This window comes from Pyrgilauda ruficollis, unplaced genomic scaffold, assembly GCF_017590135.1.
Source record: "Pyrgilauda ruficollis isolate IOZ18807 unplaced genomic scaffold, ASM1759013v1 scaffold14, whole genome shotgun sequence".
Classification (NCBI taxonomy): Eukaryota; Metazoa; Chordata; class Aves; order Passeriformes; family Passeridae; genus Pyrgilauda; species Pyrgilauda ruficollis.
The window spans coordinates 9,830,678-9,851,293 of NW_024512543.1; the positions used below are offsets into that span (position 1 = coordinate 9,830,678).

The 20,616-nt window shown below is 43.1% G+C and overlaps 1 protein-coding gene across 19 annotated transcripts in view; it reads left to right on the forward strand.

The window, feature by feature from the left end:
- The first annotated feature begins 675 nt into the window (after positions 1-675).
- MADD (MAP kinase activating death domain) overlaps positions 676-20,616 on the forward strand; it is a 69,775-nt gene continuing 49,834 nt past the window's right edge. For 18 of the 19 annotated variants that reach the window (XM_041459744.1, XM_041459751.1, XM_041459748.1 and 15 more), the window contains exon 1: positions 18,191-18,393. Coding sequence is in view for 1 of the 19 variants with exons in the window: in XM_041459764.1 (XP_041315698.1) it covers positions 14,511-14,572; positions 17,061-17,675 (677 nt within the window). In the remaining 18 variants the exon portion in view is untranslated. Of the gene's footprint in view, positions 711-14,380; positions 14,573-17,060; positions 17,676-18,190; positions 18,394-20,616 lie in introns of those variants that run through there. The other variant, XM_041459764.1, reaches the window with a different exon arrangement.

A 20,616-nucleotide genomic window follows, 5' to 3' on the forward strand; every position in this document is an offset into this window, starting at 1 on the left:
TCTAAAAACCCAATTCCTCTACAGTGGGTAAAGTAAAGATGACAAATATCTAACAGTGTTTCTCCATTTTGCACTCCAGATGTATAAAAACTGTGGGTTACTTGTGGTGCTTTTGGTTGCATTTTGGGTTTATTTTGGTAGTTTTGGTTTTGTTAACAAATGGATTTGTTTGAGCAGCATACTGGTTTTTAACAGCTTGGAAGGAGTTTAAAAAAAGCTGTATCTCCAGCTTTTAATAACCAAATTCTCTCGTAATCTTACGAAGCTACTAGCAAATCAGCAAGTATGTAGCTCAACACAGAGGGTGAAAGCACACGGCACTGTGTCTCCTTGCTGCAAGGCAGCGAGCTCTTGTCCGTGTGGAGCCGGGCTTTGCTGCGAGGCTGCAGCTGCTGCTTGCCAGGACCAATGCGACGCTTCAAGCGGCTGAACTCTTCCCGGTTCTCTCGACGCAGCCTGCACAGGCGAGCTGCCTCTCTCCACGCTCCCTGACATCCCGCCTCCAATCCCGCCTCCATTCCCGCCTGCTCCTCCGCGGCTGCAGCGCCCCCTGCGGGCGGCTGGCGGCGCGGCTCCCCCCGCCCGGGCTGCGAGTGGTTCGTTCCGCCCGCCCCCGCTGCCCCCTGCTCCAGCAGTGGCGCGCGCCGCCGCCTGCTCTCGATGCGGAACTGGGCGGGCGGCGCAGAGCGGCGGCGGCGGCGGCGGCGCAGGTGAGCGGGGAGCCCCGGGCGGGGCCCGGTGCCGGTGCCGCAGACGGCCGGGTGCGTGCACATGTCACAAGCCGAGCCTGTCTCACCGACCCTACGTGTGGGTCGGGCTGGGGAGCGCGGAGCGCGGCCGGTAGCGCTGCCCGCTGTGACCCGCACCCGGACAGCTGGCGGCGGGGCCCCCCCGCCCGCCCCCAGCGCTGCCGCAGCCTCCCGGCCGGGAGCGGTGGTGATGCTCGAGAGCGGCGAGCCCTTCCGCAAGGTCACGGCCGGCGGCGGACAGAGATCGTGTCCCGCCGCCGCCGGGAGCGGGGCCGGTTCGGCTCCATCGTCCCGGGGCGCGGTGGCGGCCGCGGCCGCGATGTCCCGCTGTGGCCGCGGGCTCAGCCGGCCGCTGTCGGAGCCGTCCCCGCGCGGGTCGGCAGCAGCCCCTGCGGGCTCGCTTGCGGGTTTCCCGGCGGGACTGGGCGGCTTTAGGAATAGCGGCGTGGCCGGCCGGGGAGGGGGCTCTGCCGCCGGCGGGGCTGTGGGCGCGGGGCCGGCGCCCTCGGTCCGGCCGCCCGGAGGCTTGTCCTCGCTCCCTGCCGGGTGGAAGCGGGCAGGACGGTGAGGGGAGGGAGAAGGGCGGCTCAGGGCGGACAGAACCCCTTGGAAAGGGTGAGGCGTGCAGCCATGTGAAAGGGTTGCTGCGGTAATGTGACTGGAAAGGAGCTTTTACTCCATGGTTTGTAAACAGCAGATCCTGTTACTCTGCAAGACAATAGAATAGGAAATCCACTTTATAGTGGGCAATTTCTTATGAAGTCGACTTTAAATCAAGAGCATTTTTCCCGCAGAAATGGTTGTCACCACCGTGTTGTGAAGCTCGCTTTAATTGTCAGGTGGAGGAGGGGAAGAAAGCTTGCTCTGTGTCACTGTTTGTGTGGAGCCACGATAAAGAAGTGTTCTGAGAAATGATAAGCTTTGAAGGAAACTGATTTGTTTCCCATCTTTCTTCTCTCGCTTTCCCCCTGGACTCCTTCGTATCCCACACTGTTTTCAGTCATAGGTGCAATAACATACGTTATAAATTTGCAGCCCCATGGAGATGGGGCAGAGCTGTGGTCTGGCAATATGTTATGCTCTCCCTAGACAAGCCAGCCATTTTCTCTATGCCCAGTGCTACTCTGGGTCAGCATTTCTGTTGGTGTGCTCTCAAGTGTCCTTGCTGTGCTCCTTGCACCATTGCTTATCTGCAAAAAGGATGCTACTTGTAGACACAAACAAGGGGAGGGAAGATTTATTATGGTGTCCTGAGGGTCACATAATCAAACCAAAGTCATCCAAATATAGGTTATTTGGGAAGTGTCTCTATTTTTGGACTTTATACTGCTTGGATGTAGGCAACTGTTTTGGATTGGGCACAAGAAACACTTGCTGTGTTCAGCACTAATGAAAAGCTGCAATCCTGACACATCCGAGAGAGCACTTCACATCCAACATAGCTAAAATGCAGTTTTTACAGGATCTAATCTGGCCATCCCCTCACAGCATGTTATGTAACACTGAACTGATAGATCATTCCATCTATAAAATACTATTTTTGCCTTACTGTTGTATTGTTAGAAAATGCACAGCTTTTGAACACAATTTAATAGACACTGTAATTAAATGCACACTTGTTAAGTATCTTACTGTGTGTTTAACACAATGCAAAATCATCAGCAAGTCTCTAGAATGCTTTTGTTTGGAGATTAATACAGCCTTTTCCTCACTAAAAGATCTTGTACTTGCCTGTCCAGTGGTGCTGCAGTTGTATCACAGGTCTGGACTCCTGTGTTCTTACCAAATTAACAGGTTTCAAGCTGAAAGCTTCAGAGTTCTATTGCATTGCTTTCCAAATTACTGCTTTTAAAACAATTTAAGTTTACTGGATGGGCAAAAAGGGAAAACAGTGTCTTCCCTTGAACGACTGTTGCCTACACAAAATGCATAACATGGCCAAGACACAGTTCTAGGATGTGTATTATATGCCAAAGCTGTGAAAGGTGGTGAACCAAAGGCTGTGTGGAAATCGTCAAAAAAAAAAAAAAAAAAAAAGAAAAGTCTTCTAGTTTAAAGTTTTCATGGAAAAACATAAATATATACTAGAGGGCAAACCTCTTCTTCAGTCATGGTACCATTCTGTAATTCTTTTGAAAGCAGACAGGGCATGTATGTAATGAATCACAGAATGTGCTGAGCTGGAAGGGACCCACCAGGATCATTGAATCCAGCTCCTGGCCCTTCACAGGACTGTCCCCAAGAGCCTGAGAGTATTGAGTCCAACTTCTGCCTGTTTTAGAAGGATTTGGAGGTCAGAGGAGTAAAAGTTTTGAGGATTTTTAGCAGTAATCCTTGCCCACCTAGCCAAAGTAGCTTTTTAGGGTTTAGAGCATCAGGACTGGTTGTTCAGTTGAAATGGTAGAAGCATCAGTGCATTTCAGGCCTAACTAGAACACTTGTTCATATTATCTTCCTGAATTAAATTAGTGTTGGCTTTGGTTTTATCTGCCTTGGGCTCAGGGGCATAGAGGCTCATAATTTATAGCTTTCCCCCTCTCAAGCCATATCAAATACTCAGGTTCTGTATAGACAGGATATACTAGGCATACCTCTGTCAAGATGTTCAGTCTGGTCTATTTAATATCTTCTGTGGTGAGCCAGTGGCGAAACCAAATATTTATGAAAACTTTGAGTATTAAATTAGAAAGTCACAAGTACTGCTAAATTCTAAGAGAATAAATTTCTTCAAAGTTTTGAATTTCCAGCATTCCAGCTAGTAGATTTTCTCTGATACTCCTTTCCAGATACATTTGTTAGAAGAATGGCTTTCTTTTTTGGGGGGAAAAATTGGTAGAGATTTAGTATGTGAGAGTGGATAACAAATGGTGTAAAATACTGCATCTTCGCTGTCATTTCACACTGTCATTTTTAAACTGGATTTGCCATCGTACTCACAAGATGGTAATTGATACTTTTATGTTAAAACTTAGTACAGAGGTGAATGGTTCACTTACTTTCCATTAGGAAGGAATTGGAGACAGGCAATGCATATGTTACAACCCAGATGAATTCCTGCAATGTCCTTTGGCCCTGTTGTGCCTGCATTTAAGATATACTGCATTAAATTTCCAGGCAGTTGACATAGTTGTTCAGTGCACTGGTGGAAAGTACAGATACAGCTTCTGATTAGGGATTTGCAGCAATGAGGAAAGGCTTTAGTAAAAAAGAATGAAAGAGCTTGATATGCAAGATTAATATCATGCCCCCAGTTTAAAGAACTTTCATCTATCTCAAGATATTAATTTTTGTGAAGTGAAAGCATTGTAAGTGACCTAATGAGAAACTAAGTGAAATAAAAATGAGCATCATGAGGCATCAATTAGAAGGGAATGTATTTTAGTGGGATAATCGGTTAATCTGTGGAATAATTGTGATATTTCTTTTGAGGACAGAACGCTTTGCTGCTTTTCCTTCTCTGCCTTGAGAGCTATGAAAAACTTCCACTGACCTACTGCTCATTCTCTGTGGCTGAACCTGTATAATTCAGCTGGTCTTTGCTCTGTTGTTTGAGCTGGAAAATAATTTTAGAGCAGCTAGATTCTCTGTCACTGGATCTCCTTAAACCTGTCAAAACAACATGGAAATTACTGTTGATTATTGACAAACATGTTCCTGATTTCTGTTTGGAACTAGAATAGCCAGCTGAAACCCCAAACCAAGCAAACTGAAGAGCTGACCCATGTACTGCCAGGAGCTCTGAAGTATCTTTACACTGGAGAACACCCAGTTGGGGAGGTTGTGCCTGCTGGTGCCCAGAAACCACTGAATTGTGAGAGGTTGTGTTCACTTTAGATCACTGCTACTAGCAGGACCCTTGCAGGGATTTAGAAATAAGAAGTGCTGCTTGCATATGCCTAAATTACCTAAGCTGAGGCAGTTCTCATGCTGTGATCCCAGACACTGCAGTTAAATGAGAGACTTGTGCTTCTGGGTTGCTGTGAGAAATAATGCATCAGAGTAGCAGCAAGGAACAAGGTTTTATGTTTTTCTGTTTCTTCTACTGCCTCCATTATGTCAGAGCAGCAGCTTTCCTCAAAACAGAGCGGGTCATCATGTTGCCTTTGAGGTATCTGGTCATGTTTTCAGATATAACCTTTTTGTTTTGTTTGTAACTAATCTCTAAACAGTTGTGACAATCAGGGAATTATCATTTGCTTTTTTATACAAGGGACAAAGATACATTACTGTCAAATTTGTTATCAGATGACCTCCAGGAACTGTGTGTTATCTTTTGGGCAGAGCAGCCTTTTATTTAATATCCTGTTACTTTGTCACATCAGTGCCCTGGTTGTGTCCTGCTTCCCATTATATTCTGACTGAATTTGCCAATGTCAATATAAAACTTTTGATCACCTTCTTGCCTGTAGCTTTGACACCAGCTTGCCTGGATCTCTTCTTGCCTGGGTATCCTGTCCTTGCTCTGGAAAGGCCTTGGTGACAGGAGATGAGGAGTTGTGCCTCTGCCTGTTTCCCTGTCATCAGCTAGCAGGAGGAGTGCTTTTTGTGATACAGATAATTAAGAATCAAAACCAGTACCCACCAAAATTTGCTGCAGCCACACACACTGAGCAGCTCTGCTGCCGTGTGTTTCCTCTTGATGAGCAGTTAAACTGCTCTGCTGGAGCCACGAGCTGGACACTCTGCTTCTGTCCTCCAGGCCACCTGGTTTCTCCCTTCTCTCTTGTTAGAAGTCTTAAGACATACCCAGCAGGGTGGTGTTTTCCCTCCTTCCTTTGCTGTGGTGACTGCCACTGCCAGTGTCTAGAAGGACCTCTCAGGAGCCCTTGCTCTGTTGTTGGCTGCCTCCAACAGTTGCTTGAGGCAGTTCCTGTCCCTTCTTCACTCTGAGCTTGCTTCCCCCAATGTTTACGTGTGGGTGAGTCTGCCAAACACATGCTTCTCACACCCCAGAGCTCTTGCAGAGAGAAAATGGGCTTGTCTCTTTTATTTCCTTTCAGTTTTGACCAGCTGGTACTATGATTTGTCACCAAAATTAATAGTAGGATCGGTTTGAGAGTAGGAATTTCTGATCTTCCACAGTGTTGATGAAGAGAAGGGGAAGGTGTGTAGAGGGAAGGAATAACAAGCAGGTGGCACAGGTGGGGAGACAGGCTGAGCGTTTCTAATACACAAGGCAAAACAGATGTGGGGCTCTGAGTTCTGAGGTGCTAACAACAGCCAAATGACTGGATTATTTAAAGTACTTTATTTTCTGGTTCACGTTATCCTGAACAATGTTTCAGTGTTTCCACACTGGTTGTGAGCATTCCCCCCACTCTGTCTTACAAATGGCTGTAATTTATTGTTGAGATCCCATTTGTCAGTGTGACCAATTTCCAGGAAAGAGTTGAATGTGCCTGTATCTGGTGGTGGTGATGCCATGAGTGATGTCTCCTGGCCCAGAGCTGCTCACTGTGGCTGGGGGAGGCGCCGTGGCAAGGGAAAGCACTGAATAATTTAGCAGTTGCAGCTGCATCCAGCAGTTCTCTCAAATGTCACACGCTTTGTTGTTGTCTTGTTAATTTTTTTATGGCTGTACATTTACACTATTTGGTTATTGGAAAAAAACCTTCTGGTGCCTGCATTATGGGAACTGTGGCCTACTGCTCAAATTCCCAGTAGAGGGCTGGGAATGGAAGCATCTTGTGGGTGCTGGGGTCTGGACTGCACTCAGAAGCAGCACCAGCGTTTCTCAGCTCAAAGCTAATGCCAAAAGCAGTTCTGGTTTGGAAAAAAATGTAATTCTGTGGTGGTTGCAGGTGGTGTGAGGCTAATTGGGCTTGGGGGCATTGTGTGGGCTTTGGTTTGCCCTTCCTTCCGCTCACCCCCACTCCTTGCAAAATGTTCAGGTGCAGATTTGAGGATCGGTGAAAAGCTGATGAGATAGAGAAAATTAGAAGGCTCTTGTATTTTGTGATGGTGGCGTTTCACAAGGAGGGGCAAAAAAGGACAGACTTCAAAAGAGTTGGCCTTGTGTTACTGTTCTCTCATGCAAATCTCCAGAGATTAATTTTGAATAAGAGATGAATTTAAATTCAAACAGTGTAGAGCAGGAGAACTGGCCAGATTGGGAGAGGGTTTTTATGCCAGCATTTTTCCTATGATTCTGTAGTGAGTGGTGCCCTGCACAATGATCCTGGCCAGGAAGGATCACGAGAGAGATGTTTCACACAGTAAAGGAGGGGAAGAGAATAAGGTCTTCAACCTAAATCGAAGCATGTGAAACGTCCTGTGGCTGAGGCTAAAATCTGTCATCTCCTTCCTGTTGAGAAGTAGAGTCCTATAAAAGGGTGTGTTTTTCCTGCATTAGTTAATTGTTGATGGTTTCCCCCAGGAGTGTAATGGAATAAAATGGATAACAGTATTTGCATACTGTTTTTCCTCACATACTTATCTCTTGTTGCTCATTCAAGCCCTGGTCTTGATTTTTCTTCATGGCTTTCAGGTACTGCTGGTGGGTGCAGCTGTGGCTCTGTGGGGCAGGTGCTGCTGGAACTCTCCTTAGCCTTTGCTGCTGCCTGCAAGTTCCTGTTAGGATTGTGTGTTTGTGTTAGCACACTCTGCACGTTCTTTTTGTGCCTGCACTGCATGTTTGTGCAAGCATCCTGTGGGTACCTGGGTAAGCGGATTTTGTCAGCTGCGGTTGGTAACTCAGCTTTCTGTGCACAAGAATGCCTCCTGATATTTGTAGTACTCGTGGATATGGCAAGCTCATGGGCTGGGAGGCGTTTGGCATGTTGCAGATACTGTGCTATCATCTGGCCTGGGGCATGCAGGTGCCAGGAGGGCTCTGTTTCAGCGCTGACTCCGGGCAGTCCGTGTGTCTGGGTGAAGCTTGTTGGTAGTGTGGGCAGTGCTGGGAGCTTTGGTGGTGGAGCAGAGGGGGTGGAGCGCCGCAGCTGCTCTATAAATATACCCGACAGGCTGAAATCTGGGGACTAAAAGATTGGGTTGCTATGGTGATTGATCTGAATCAGATTACCTGTGGGGCTGTTTTCACAGCATGTGCATGTGTGGTGACTGCGTGATCTTGCATGTACAGCAGGCTGCTTTAGCCAAGCTTTTGGCTGAAGCAGGGAGGAGAGAGGAAGCAACACTGAAGGGCTGACATATGGCAAGGACGGGGAAATCTGTCACTATAGCAACCGGGAACCTGAATCAGTCCAGCTTCACTCTGTGATACTGCAAAAAGGTTCCCATCTGTGTGCCATGATTCTTCTGTTTGTGGAGTAATTCTGGTCATTTTCAGTCTATCTGTCAGCACCCCTGCCCATGCTACTTCCATTTTGCTCTTGACAACTAATGTGGAAGCTAAAGATGCTTGGCTGTGTCAGTTCTGTTTTCAGAAGGCAAAGAGATAATATTACTAAGTAGGAAAGGAAGAAATCTTTTAATTATTATAATTATTGAGAAGGCCTTCAAAATAAGACTTCTTGTATTACCAAAACCTGTTTTCCTCATTCATTCTTTAATTTTCTTTTATCTGGTTTGTTCTGCCCTTTCCCTCAAGATTTATTGATAGATGGAAAGTGGAAATAGTTGGGGTGCATCTGCTGTTTTACCTGTAAATAACTTTTACTGATTGAAGTGATGCATGTGCTCCAGGGCGGATGCTTTTAGAATTTGCCGGCAGTCCTGCACTCTGCTGGGTGATTATTTATGCTTGGAACTATCCCCATGGCATTTTGCAGAACCACACCTATGTTATAGATTAGCCATACTAGATAAATATGTCATTGTCTGTTTAGGTATGCTTGCAATTCTTTGCAAATATCCTTTTTATTATTTTTTTTCCCCCTCCAGAGTGCAAGTATCTTCTTAGGAGTCACATTTTTGGCATGCACTGGTGCCTTGCCAAGGTGCATGGTAACACACAAAGCAGCTGCACCAGTATAGCAAGTCCATCCAGGTCAGATTTTAGAAATTGTCCCATGTTCTGTCAGGTTCTGGAGAACGGGAAGTGTTCTCATCTCTGCTGTTGTCTGTTTCTTGTGTTAGCAGAAACACCGTAGTATCTGGAAAATAGCAATAATGAGCTTCCTAGAATGTTGCATATTTTAAAGTATCAAACTATTTGCAGTGTTTTATATAGTTGTTAAGCAGAGGAAGTGAAAAATGGCTCATGTGAAAAGAATACTGCCTGTCTGCTTCTTTAAAAGTTTAGTACAAGCAAAAATAGCATTTGCTATATCAGAGATAATGTCTGGCATCATTTGAAACACACTTGGAAGAAGAACTAACCAAAATTTCAGTGGTAAAGATTCCATAAAGATTATTAAAATGTCTAAAGACAAAGCTACCATGAACAGTTCATACTGGGCTTCAAACCATGTTGTTTCCAGTTCAGCAGTGAGTTCAATGGAATTCCTACCCACACACGTGAGGTTGGCTCGTCCTGAGGTACTCACACCTATTTCTCATAGCTTAGCAGATAGGTCAGGGTGTGTGATGTGAGAAAAAGAAACATAAATCAACCCAAAGGTGGGCATTGAAACTCCTGGCCCTATTTGTATTTGTTTCAGCTCTCAGTTTAGTTCAATTGGTGAGCCTTGAGTTCACAGAAAACAATGCACTAAGGTCAGCCTTAGCGGCTATTAGAGCTGAACTCAGTACAGACTGTCTTGGTGAGAGTAAATAGAAATTCAGGATGTTCCAAGGAAACAAAAAATTTAGTTCTTTTTGGGTGTGACTGGAAATCTGGTTTTTCACAAGGTGAAATTTCAGTGAACCATAATTTATGTGGCTTCTGTCCTGTAATTTGTTCTGTCTCCTTCACAATTTCCTCTTTTTTCTCTTACAAATTAATGTCCCATATATGCTCACTCTTCAGTCAGTGTGCGAATTGAATTGTATGATGCTGATTTATATTCTAAAGGTATCCATGCACTGGTGAACTGTGCAGTATGATTATTTTACCAGGTAAAAGCTGGAGATAATGAAAGGAGAAGCCTTTCTGGTTCCATCTTAAAGCATGGAAGAGTTGTAAGGAAAGCAGGGCTTAGCACTTGTTGGAAATGAATCTGTTGTCTTTGTACCGTTTTTGCAAGCAATGATGTAAATACCTGCTGGGCATCATGCAGTTCAGTGTAAGCCTGGCCCATCAAAGCTGGCAGCCTCTGTGTGAGGAAAACAACTTGAGTGTGGTGGGTTGTCCTTGGCTGGATGCCACTTGTCCACCAAGCCACTCTATCACACCCCTGCTCAGCAGAACAGGGAGAGGAAAATAAGATGGAAAAAAACTTGTGGGTAAAAGCAAAGGCAGTTTAATAAAGCAAAGATTGCATTCATGGAAGCAAAGAAGCCCAAGAAATTTTATTATCCACTTCCCAGAAGCAAGTGCTGTCCAGCCATTTCCTGGGAAGCAGAGCTTCATATAAATGTTTTAAATAATGGATTCTCTGCCTTTCTCCTCTCTCTTAGGTTTTTCCTGAGCAGATGTCATATGGGATATCCTTCTGGTCAGTTGGGGTCAGCAGTCCTGGCTGTGTCCCCTACCAAGACTCCCCAGTAGTGCTGGGAGGAAGATGTTGGAGAGGCAGCCTTGATGCTGTGCCAGCACTGCTCAGCAGTAGCCAAAACACAGATGTGTTATCAGCATCTTTCCAGTTACCAGTACACAGCACATCACTGGGAGGGCTGCTGTGGGGAAAATGACCTCCATCTCAGCCAGACCCCATACAGTGACACTAGCTGAGTTAAGTTTGTTGTATCTAAGTGATTCTAGACTAAATTGCTTTGTTCTTCTAGATTTGTGTCTCGAATGAGAAGACTCTTAACAAAGATTGAGAGCTCCAAGGGATAGATGAAACAGGATAACTGCACATGTCATTACTCCTACCTCAACTTGGGACTAATGCAGGGCATGGCTCTGACACAGATGACTCTAAATTGATAGAAAGTATGCTGTGGTTCTTTCATTTCATATCATGTGCTGTGGTGCTTTTCATGAGTGTGTGTGTTTGTTTATATAGACTTTTATTTCTGGGAGGACTTTAAATTGCAGAATACCATGCAGATTGTCCTCTAAGAAGTTGTGCTACAACCTAAAATGTGGGTGTTTGGGGAATTTTGAAATGCAGAGTAATGCCAATAATAGAAGTGTTTGTTGTTTTGAACACTTTTTTCATGTCTTGAGTTGCTGGTAAGCCGTGGTTTTCTGCTGGTTCTTGCCTTTTGTCTTTGTGCCTAGGCTACAGTGCCAGCTTTTACTAGTGAGTATCGCTGACAGCTGCTACAGTGTGTGGGTAGTGTTAGTTCTCACCAACCCGTTCACCATCCATGTAAGTGCTTATTTCAATTTTGGTGTTGTCTGAGACATGATCTGTTGGTGCAGTATTTTCCTGTGGTGGGCATTCCCTTCTCTATTTTTCTTCTTTTCTAGAGTTGAAATAATAGGAAGTCTCTTCTCAAGTGCTGCTTGAGGGTTCAGCCTTCAAAGGGCTGGTTCCAATATGTTTGCAAAGAGAAAAGACTCTGCACAAGGCCTTTTCAGAGAAAGCAATGTAAAGTTAAAGCAGTTTGAGAGAGAGAAGAGGTTTTGGCATATCATCCATCTGAGAGTCAAGATAATCTCTTGGTTCAGGTCCAAATTCCAACATAAAAGAGGAAAAAATGAAGTATCTCTTGGTTGTTTGATCTATTTCTGTCCTAATGTACTTAGTCTCTAAAATCTAGGAGGATGATTAGAAGGATGATAGGAAATCTCTTAGGAAGAAACTACTTTACCTCTATATTGTCTGTAGAGGTGCTGTCTGTAGTTCTGTGATCATCTGTGTTCAGTCAAGTCTTCCAGATTCCCTTAACTGCTCTCTCCTACCTTTTCTTTGTGCCTGCACAAGCATTTGTGGGGTCACTTGATGAACCACGTGAAAAAAAAAAACCCTTGTAAAAACGAAAGCGGCAAGGGAGAGAAGGGGGGGCGTTAGGTTTAGTCTGTATCAGTTCCACAGTCTGTTTTGCCCTGTAGCTGCACAAATTCTTCTGCCAGCACAGAGAACGGAACGATACTGGCCTGAAAGGAAGCCTTTGGCAGATAGGGAGGGGGAGGCAGGACTGTTTGTGGTGCCTTGTACAGATCATCAACTGTGGTGTCTGACTCCAAGCAGGAGTAGGAAGATGAGTTCCAACAAATGCTGGTGCAATACTCTAAGTGCTGTCATCAGCCATTGCTAGACTCTGAAGAAGCCAGAGATTGAATAGAGGAATGCAGAAAACCTACCCTTGGTTCTAATTCTTCTACCTCTTGCTCCAATCCAACAATAAATCATCTTCCCAAAAAGAGCCTTTGTCCTCTTATGTCTGACTGAAACTGTTGTGTTGTTAAATATAGTAAATCAATAAAGGTGGCTCTGGAATCCCTGGCACACCATCTGCATCCATCTGGTCTCTCTGGTACTTGTGTTGCAATAGAAAGCAGAAATCGTGGAAAGTGCTCAGATCTTTTATTAAAAAATGGACAGAAACTTCAGTGTCTGATATCAGTGCATTGTAGCTTCAGCCATTCCAGAGATATGGTAAGCCCTGCATATATTCCTTTTATTTGTCTGCTCAGATATTCTTGAAATTTCATTATTTCTAAGACCTTCATAATGCATACCTTGCTAACTCCTTTGCAGAGCTGTGGGAAATATGTGTAAGGAATTGCAGTTGTAAGACAAACGCAAAAGTGTATTTTCTCCACCTTCACTGAGGGGTTGGGTAGCCTCTGTTTTTGAGGAAAAATATCTTTGGTTACCACTAAGTACAAGAATTTCCTCAAAGTCGTACTTCTAGGTTGCATTGCGATGACTTCTCGCTATGTCCCTGTCTGTGACTGAGCAGTTTGTTCTTTAATTCTGGGGAAAGCCATTTGGAAGGAAAACAGATAAAGTAGTTCTTCAGAATGGAGACAAAAAGGACCACTTGATATTCCAACTTCATCTTGTTCCTCTTGAGTTTTTCTGTGCCAAGATATTTGCAGAATATCAAGGATCAAGAGCTTTTCCAGGACAGATTCTACAATGTTTTCAATAATGTCATTAAAACCTAGGAACAGAAACTTTGCTTCCTGTGTCTGTATTTTCTCTGTTGTTCAGATAAGATAATTTACAACAATATTGCTGCTCAGAGAAGATAATTCATCTTATGATGAATCCTAAGTCTGTTACTTAGGACTCTACAGTAACTGTAGTTGAGGATCTACTAAAAACATGCCACAGTTTCACAAAATGTGGGGGTTTTTTATGTGTGAGGCTTTAAGTTTCTTTCAGTTTATTACTCCTTTAATAGTGCCTACTGACTAGTATGATTTTCCTTTTTTGTAAATTGCATTTGTGCTTTTTTGTTCTTACTGTTGTAATGTTTTTGTATTCTTACTGCTGTTTGGAGGGCTAATGAATAAAACTTCCCTGCTGTGTATATGATGTTTTTGCATCCTGCCTTAGGATGTAAGCATGAACTGAAATGGAAACTTTATTCTGAATATGTCCCAGAAAGCAATCAATTAATTTTTAAATATAAAATAATTCTTATTAAAAAATCCATTGGAGTACTCAGTAAACTTCTAGAATACTCTGAGCATCTCTGATTTTTTAGTTTCAGAGACCTTTCCATTTCAGGAAGTTTCTGTTTTCAGGTTGGTTTCAAACACTGTAGGGAACACTGTAATGTGGAACTGTATTCCTTTTTAAAACTTTTTTTTTTCTCCCTGTTCTTTCATGAATTCTGTGAACTATGAATGGTGGGATTGGAAAAAATTATTTTCTGGATATCTATTAAGCATAATTATTGACAAGTAGTAATGCTGCAGTATAATCTCAGTTTTACCAAGAGGATCTTTCTACCATGAAATACTCAGAGAAATTAGCTGCAGGAGGCATGGGTATCAAGAGTAAGGAGTGAAGTTAAACAAGACAAATGGAACTGAACGAAGTAAGTGAAAAACCCAGTATGCTTTACAAGATGCACTTTTGCTATTGTAAACTGCAACTCTGTAGAACTGCAGTTCTGTATCTCCACAGAAAGTGTTAGAGATCACAGTCTTTGGGAATTGTGGAGATCATTCCTGCTGACAGCCATTTGCAGGTTTGGGATGGTGGGATGCGTTTTATCAAATTGGATTTCTGGTGTTACCTCTTCTTTGGTTGTTCTGTTTATCCCACAGCTAAAGTTCAGGTTGTGGTTTTTTTTCCTTCAGTCTTGCCAGTTGAAGCTCCCTTCCCAAGGACTCTCGAGATCTTCTGGATTTGCCTAAGCAACACACAAACCATGTAATGAGTAGCTCTTTGCCAGTGGTAGGCAGCTTTGTTGGTCTGTGTTCTCCCTTAGAGCAGAATCATAACATCATTTACGTTGGAAAAGACCTCTAAGATGATTGACTCCAACCATTAATTCTTGAGATACTCTTGTACTTTTTTGTGTGTGTTTTTCATCCCTCTGCTTTTGTGGGCATATGGCTGTGTTTTTATACTCATGAAGATAGAGATTGTGGGTGACCATGACTGCACCGAACATTGAGGCTTTTTGGGAATGTAATTAAGGTCATTAAGTTGCTTGTCTGTATTGGATGTTCCTGGTTGTGCTTTTGACACTCTTGCTTTTCTTGGTTATAGATTGGACTTGGCAGACCGTTCCAAGCAGATTCTGTTCCCCAAGGCACTGATCACGGCTGATGGGATAACTGACCACTGGATCAATGAACAGGAATTCCTTGAGATGACATAGGGAGGGGCATCGAGGACAATGGTGCAGAAAAAGAAAATCTGCTCTCGGCTACTGGACTATCTTGTGATCATTGGAGCCAGGTAATGTGAAACAGTCTCAGCAGAGCTTTTGCTTGGGCAGTAGAGTGGGGATAAATAGCCTTGCATCCACTGATGAGGCCTTCCTGATGCTCAGGAAGTGCTGTCTGAAATGTGTGCAGAGTGCTCCCCTTAGGAGAGCACCTGCTTGAGCCAGGGCACTTCTTGAAAGATACTAGTATAGTCAGAGTTTTTTAACTTGTGGTCTTTAGACTTCTTTTCAAGGGTCTGAAGAGGGTGACTAAGAAAAGCTAGTTTAACTCTCTGGTAGTCTTTGTGTCTGAACTTTGCTTCTACTGGCATCAGGACAGAGGGATTCACAAACTGAAAAACACTAAAAGCTAAATAGAAGTAAAATACAAGTTTTCTACTCCTCTTATTACTAGTAATGTGCTAGTAGTAGAATAATACTACTTTTCTAGCTTTTGAAATGTAGTCTGTAAACACAGTTTAAAAAAAAATCTGAAACTTGATTACTTGGCCATTTCTCCCTCTAATACTTATTTATCCTCACAGGAATGACATGAATGCTTTCTGGTTTTAAAGTCTTATTAATAGATAAAATGTTATGCATATTTACTTAAAGCACATATGAAATGCAGGGCTGATGTGTTCTGTTTGTCAAACACAGAGGTGCTCAATAAATGTTTATTTTTTCCTTATTCAAAGTTTATGCAGCAGCTTTCTGCAAATTCTATGTAATGGTGTATCCCAAAGTCTGTTTTACTTTCATTTCTAAATATCAGTGGTTCATGGGCATCAACCTGTTGCTATCTCTTGCTTTCTTTTCAGAATACTTTGAATGTAGTATTTAAATAGGCTGAGTGGAGGAAATTACATAATCTTGACTTATGGTTATTTTATTATTGCATTTTATGGACCGAATACTGTAATAGTTTAAAACTTCTTGCTGTCTGTAGAAAAACAACCAAATTTTCTTAATTTTCTATACCAACTAGGAAGAGGAGGGAGAAATGTTAGCTGCCTCCTCCAGTGAAGCTTATAGTGTCTGGTGTTCTCACTTAGAAATTTGCTACTATCACTTCTGGACTCCTACAGTTCTCTTGCTTTTTGCCAGCCCGTGCTGGTTGGACTGCTTCTGCTGTCTTGTTTGGCACTTTGGTAAATGCCTGTGATGAAAGATGGAGCTGGCTGAAACATCCTCTCCTACAAAGCCCTTAGGAGGTCCATGTGGCTTTTACTGTTACATCTTGTTATCCACTGTGCACAAACAGCAATTATTTTTGGAACTGTTTGGTTCAAACTTTCTTAATGTCTGAGAAAACTCTGTCCTTGTAGCTAATATTACAGCAAAAGCACGAAGTGGTGATACGTGCACTCCTACTTTGTTGATGTCATTTTTTGGATCATTTGCTGCCAAATAGACTCTCTAAATAGTACCAGCATTATTTGACGTTTCTTTTTCAGCACATGATGCATTAGTTGTGTCCATTAACATATAAAAGATTTTAGTGTTTCTCTTTCTTTCATACAGTATTTCAGTATCTAACTTTACAGGCAGTATAAATCTTGTTACCAGTTTTATTATGAAAGCATATTTACTTGTTTTAAATAAAATATTAGTTTGGAAGAATTAGTCAGCAGAGCTATTTACACCAGTGATTTTCTTTTGTAAACTGCAAGCATTCTATTACTACTTGTTGGAATTTTTTCACATCTCTTATATGAGAAAAGCAAGTGTCATTTGTATTTTGAAATAGGCAAAAGCATAATATCTTGAAAGAATCTAGTGGAAAATTAGGAAACAACAGTATTGCCTTTCTGTCTTCATGTTTCTGTAGTGATTTGTAGTCCAAAGATTAGTGAGTCACAGTGGTAAATAGCTGTGCATATTACCATGCAGTTTTTATATAAATTACACTTTAAATCCCAATTTGAAAATCAAACACATGTGTTTGTGGTTGCTAGAACTTTTTAATGAAAGTGGTTTTAGGGTGACGTCCATATCCCTCCACTATTCATCTGAGTTCTTTCCTGTAAATTCTTGCTTTCTCAGTTAGGAATTTTCCTGGATTTGTCATTTAATTTTTCATTTTGTTCGTAAATGGCTGAAATCTAGGAGCTTTTCCTCTGTGTATTTGGGGAGGGACAATGTGTTTCCTAGTGAAGTGTTGCATAGAGACCTGTGCAGTTAAATTAATTATGAAAATCAAAGTCAGAGCAACATGACAATACAGTGTTCTCCTGGGAACAACATATTCCTGGAAGGCATTTTCTTAATCAGATTTGAACAGGCTCCTTGCTAATGATTGTATAGACTTAGACTTCTTTACTGAACCTTTCTGCCTTGTGCTAGTGAGTGAGCTTTGTGGCTAGTGACTGAGAAACTGCACTTGCCCTGGACAGTAGGGAAGAGAGGGAACAAAGATGAAGCTGAGTCCTCAGGCTCCTGACACATTAGTAGGAAGTTCCCAAAAATATTTATTATTGGTCATCTATGTATGTGGTTTTTTGTTTGCTTCTTTTGTAGGCACCCAAGCAGCGACAGTGTTGCTCAGACTCCTGAGCTGCTGCGGCGCTACCCTCTGGAAGACCACGCAGACTTTCCTCTGCCGCCCGATGTTGTGTTCTTCTGCCAGCCAGAAGGATGCCTGAGCGTGCGGCAGAAGCGCATGAGCTTCCGTGATGACACTTCCTTCGTGTTCACCCTCACAGACAAGGACACGGGGGTCACTCGCTATGGAATCTGCGTCAACTTCTACCGCTCCTTCCAGAAGCGAGTACCCAAGGAGAAGGGAGAAGGCACGGGGGGGCATCGAGCTCGAGAGGGACAGAAGGTCCCTAAATCTGGGGATGCATCAGCACCCCAGGAGGAAGCGGGCACCGAGAGTTCAGAGAGCGGTTCTTCACTGCAGGCTCCCAGTGCGGAGTCCACCCCTGATGTGAATCGATCCCCGCGCAGTAAGCGCCTGGCCAAGGGCAGCCATCGCTCTCGGAACAGCACTCTGACTTCTCTGTGCATCCTTAGTCATTATCCCTTCTTTTCCACCTTCCGTGAGTGTCTGTACACCCTCAAGAGACTTGTGGACTGCTGTAGTGAGAGACTGTTGGGCAAGAAGTTGGGGATTCCACGTGGGGTGCAGAGGTACGTTGAGAGGGGGAAGCACTTTTTCCTCCTACTGTTTGTGTTCAGTGCTGCAATGTATTTGCGCGGTAAATTGTGGCTGCAGATGTGGTTGCAGAAGCAGCCAAACACCAAAGATTGGCCTTTTTCACTGTTTTAACCCAGGTTCACAGGAGGAAAAGGAAATTTTTGTAATGATTTCTTTAAAACTTCTGTCTCTGATTCTGTTCTGATAAGATTTTCATTTTTGGTGCTCCTAAGGAGGCACTACCCTTCTGATGACTGAAGCTAAGTGCTCATGCTGCTACTGTTGCTTTGGCATTTCAGCTCTGTGGCAGTATATGTCAGGACTGATTCTCTGGGAAATTAGAAACAGCCAAGAAATAAGAGAGAATTTCTACTTGGGGCAGGAGGGAAATGACAAAAATGTGCTTAACAAACTTATGAAACAGTCTAAACTTCAGTGTGGGAGAGAAAAGACTAGAGAAGCAGGATCAGCTGAAATAGGTCAAAGTACAATATTTGCCACCCCTGATGTGAATCGATCCCCGCGCAGTAAGCGCCTGGCCAAGGGCAGCCATCGCTCTCGGAACAGCACTCTGACTTCTCTGTGCATCCTTAGTCATTATCCCTTCTTTTCCACCTTCCGTGAGTGTCTGTACACCCTCAAGAGACTTGTGGACTGCTGTAGTGAGAGACTGTTGGGCAAGAAGTTGGGGATTCCACGTGGGGTGCAGAGGTACGTTGAGAGGGGAAAGCACTTTTTCCTCCTACTGTTTGTGTTCAGTGCTGCAATGTATTTGCGCGGTAAATTGTGGCTGCAGATGTGGTTGCAGAAGCAGCCAAACACCAAAGATTGGCCTTTTTCACTGTTTTAACCCAGGTTCACAGGAGGAAAAGGAAATTTTTGTAATGATTTCTTTAAAACTTCTGTCTCTGATTCTGTAATCTGGTATGATTTTCATGTTTGGTGCTCCTAAGGAGGCACTACCCTTCTGATGACTGAAGCTAAGTGCTCATGCTGCTACTGTTGCTTTGGCATTTCAGCTCTGTGGCAGTATATGTCAGGACTGATTCTCTGGGAAATTAGAAACAGCCAAGAAATAAGAGAGAATTTCTACTTGGGGCAGGAGGGAAATGACAAAAATGTGCTTAACAAGCTTATGAAACAGTCTAAACTTCAGTGTGGGAGAGAAAAGACTAGAGAAGCAGGATCAGCTGAAATAGGTCAAAGTACAATATTTGAGGAGGAGTGGGAGGAGAGGTAGAAAACAAAGCAGTTGTCTAGGAAACATGGGAATGGTTGTTGGTAACAGCAAATTGACAGGAACTTGGTGTATATTTAATATAATGTAGGAAACCTAACGTCTGCTGTTGTTGTGAGTATGTAACAGAAGCTGTTGCACCGTAGGGTATGGAAGGAACAATGTCTTCATGTATTTCAGTCAAGGATGTGTATCTGCTGCTGTGCCTGACATCTCCCTTCCGGGATGGTGTTTTCCTTTCCAATGTGCTGACTGAATAGGAAAAGTATGAAATGAATCTCTGGAGAAGCAGGGGATTATCTCAAAGGTTTGAGGGACAGGACTGTGCGGTAGTACATAATGTGAGTTAAGTAGCTTGGTACACACCAAATTAAACTTGTCAAAAGCAAAAAATGGCAGGATTATAATTATTATAATTTTTATCTTTCTAAGCTCTTTACATTTTGCATGAAATGGAAAATGTGTCCTATTTATAGAGCAGTGGCCTACTTCTTGGGCTACTGCCCTGGAATAGTTCTAGGAGACTGTTCTGGGCTAGTATGACTGCTTTCTGCATTAGAAGATTTATCACTTGAATCCACTGATGGGGAATAAATTATTTTGTCAGAGCCACAGTTCTCCCCCCAGTGGAATGTTATTTTGTCACTTGGTTTAGCCTGATAATTATTGAGGAAAAAACACCCCACTGAATTTCATGATTTTCCTCAATTCAGTGACATGTGGCATATGAAAAATTTGCTCTTATTGGGCATAATTCTTAAAGAGAATAATTGAGTGATGGATGAGGATAGTAAGAAAAGGAATATTGAGCATACATCTCTGGGAAAAGTAAAGCAGCAGATTTTAATTACCATGTGGTTTTCTAGTGGTGACCTGGAAAAGTAGAATAGTTTTGAAGTGGTGGAAGAATAAAGGTGAAACTCAATCCTTACAGCTGACAAAAGGTGGAGCACACCTCCTAGCAGCCTAATGTCTTATGCATGGCAAGTAGCTGAAGGAACAGTGGAGGATTAGAAGCATCACAGTTCCTGAGAGGTGTATCATGTACTCAGTGTAATCTCAAATTGCCCTTATTTTGAGCCATCCAAAGGTCTCAAATTATTCTGTCTTTCTGAAGCCTCCAGTGTCACAATATTTTTTCCTTTTTGTTATTTTTTTTAAAGTTGTGAACTGTAAGATAGAGCCTCCAATTTGAACCCATAACTTTCTGGGGGATCTGTTACAGTAACTCAAGATATTTATCAGGCTGAAGTTATTTGGAGAATGAATACAGAAGGTTTGCAGCCTTCACTGTGCTGCAGGGTAAAGGGCTCAAGTGGACAAGACTCTGTGCTTCCCTTGTAAGACCCAGTTTTGAGTTGTGAAGCTCTGAAGGCCCTGAGCAATGCTGTACCTGCTTTTTGGCCAGGCTGTCTGTGAGCTGCAGGTTTGCAGATTGCCAGCTTAGGGTGTGGAGAACTTGCTGCTTGTTTTGCTAAGGTATCTAAATGTTTTCTACGCAGCTTTCGGAGATTTAGCTGAAATAGATCCATTTTTCCCATGAGTTATTCAGCTCTTAAGAATGATACATTGCAATTTAGGACAGAATGATGAAGGGTATTTTATCTGGGAGATCTTGGATGTGGCATATTTTTATTATCTCAGGTTTAATTCCTATTCTTGCAAAGATTTGTAGACTGGTAGAAGCAGAGTCTTGC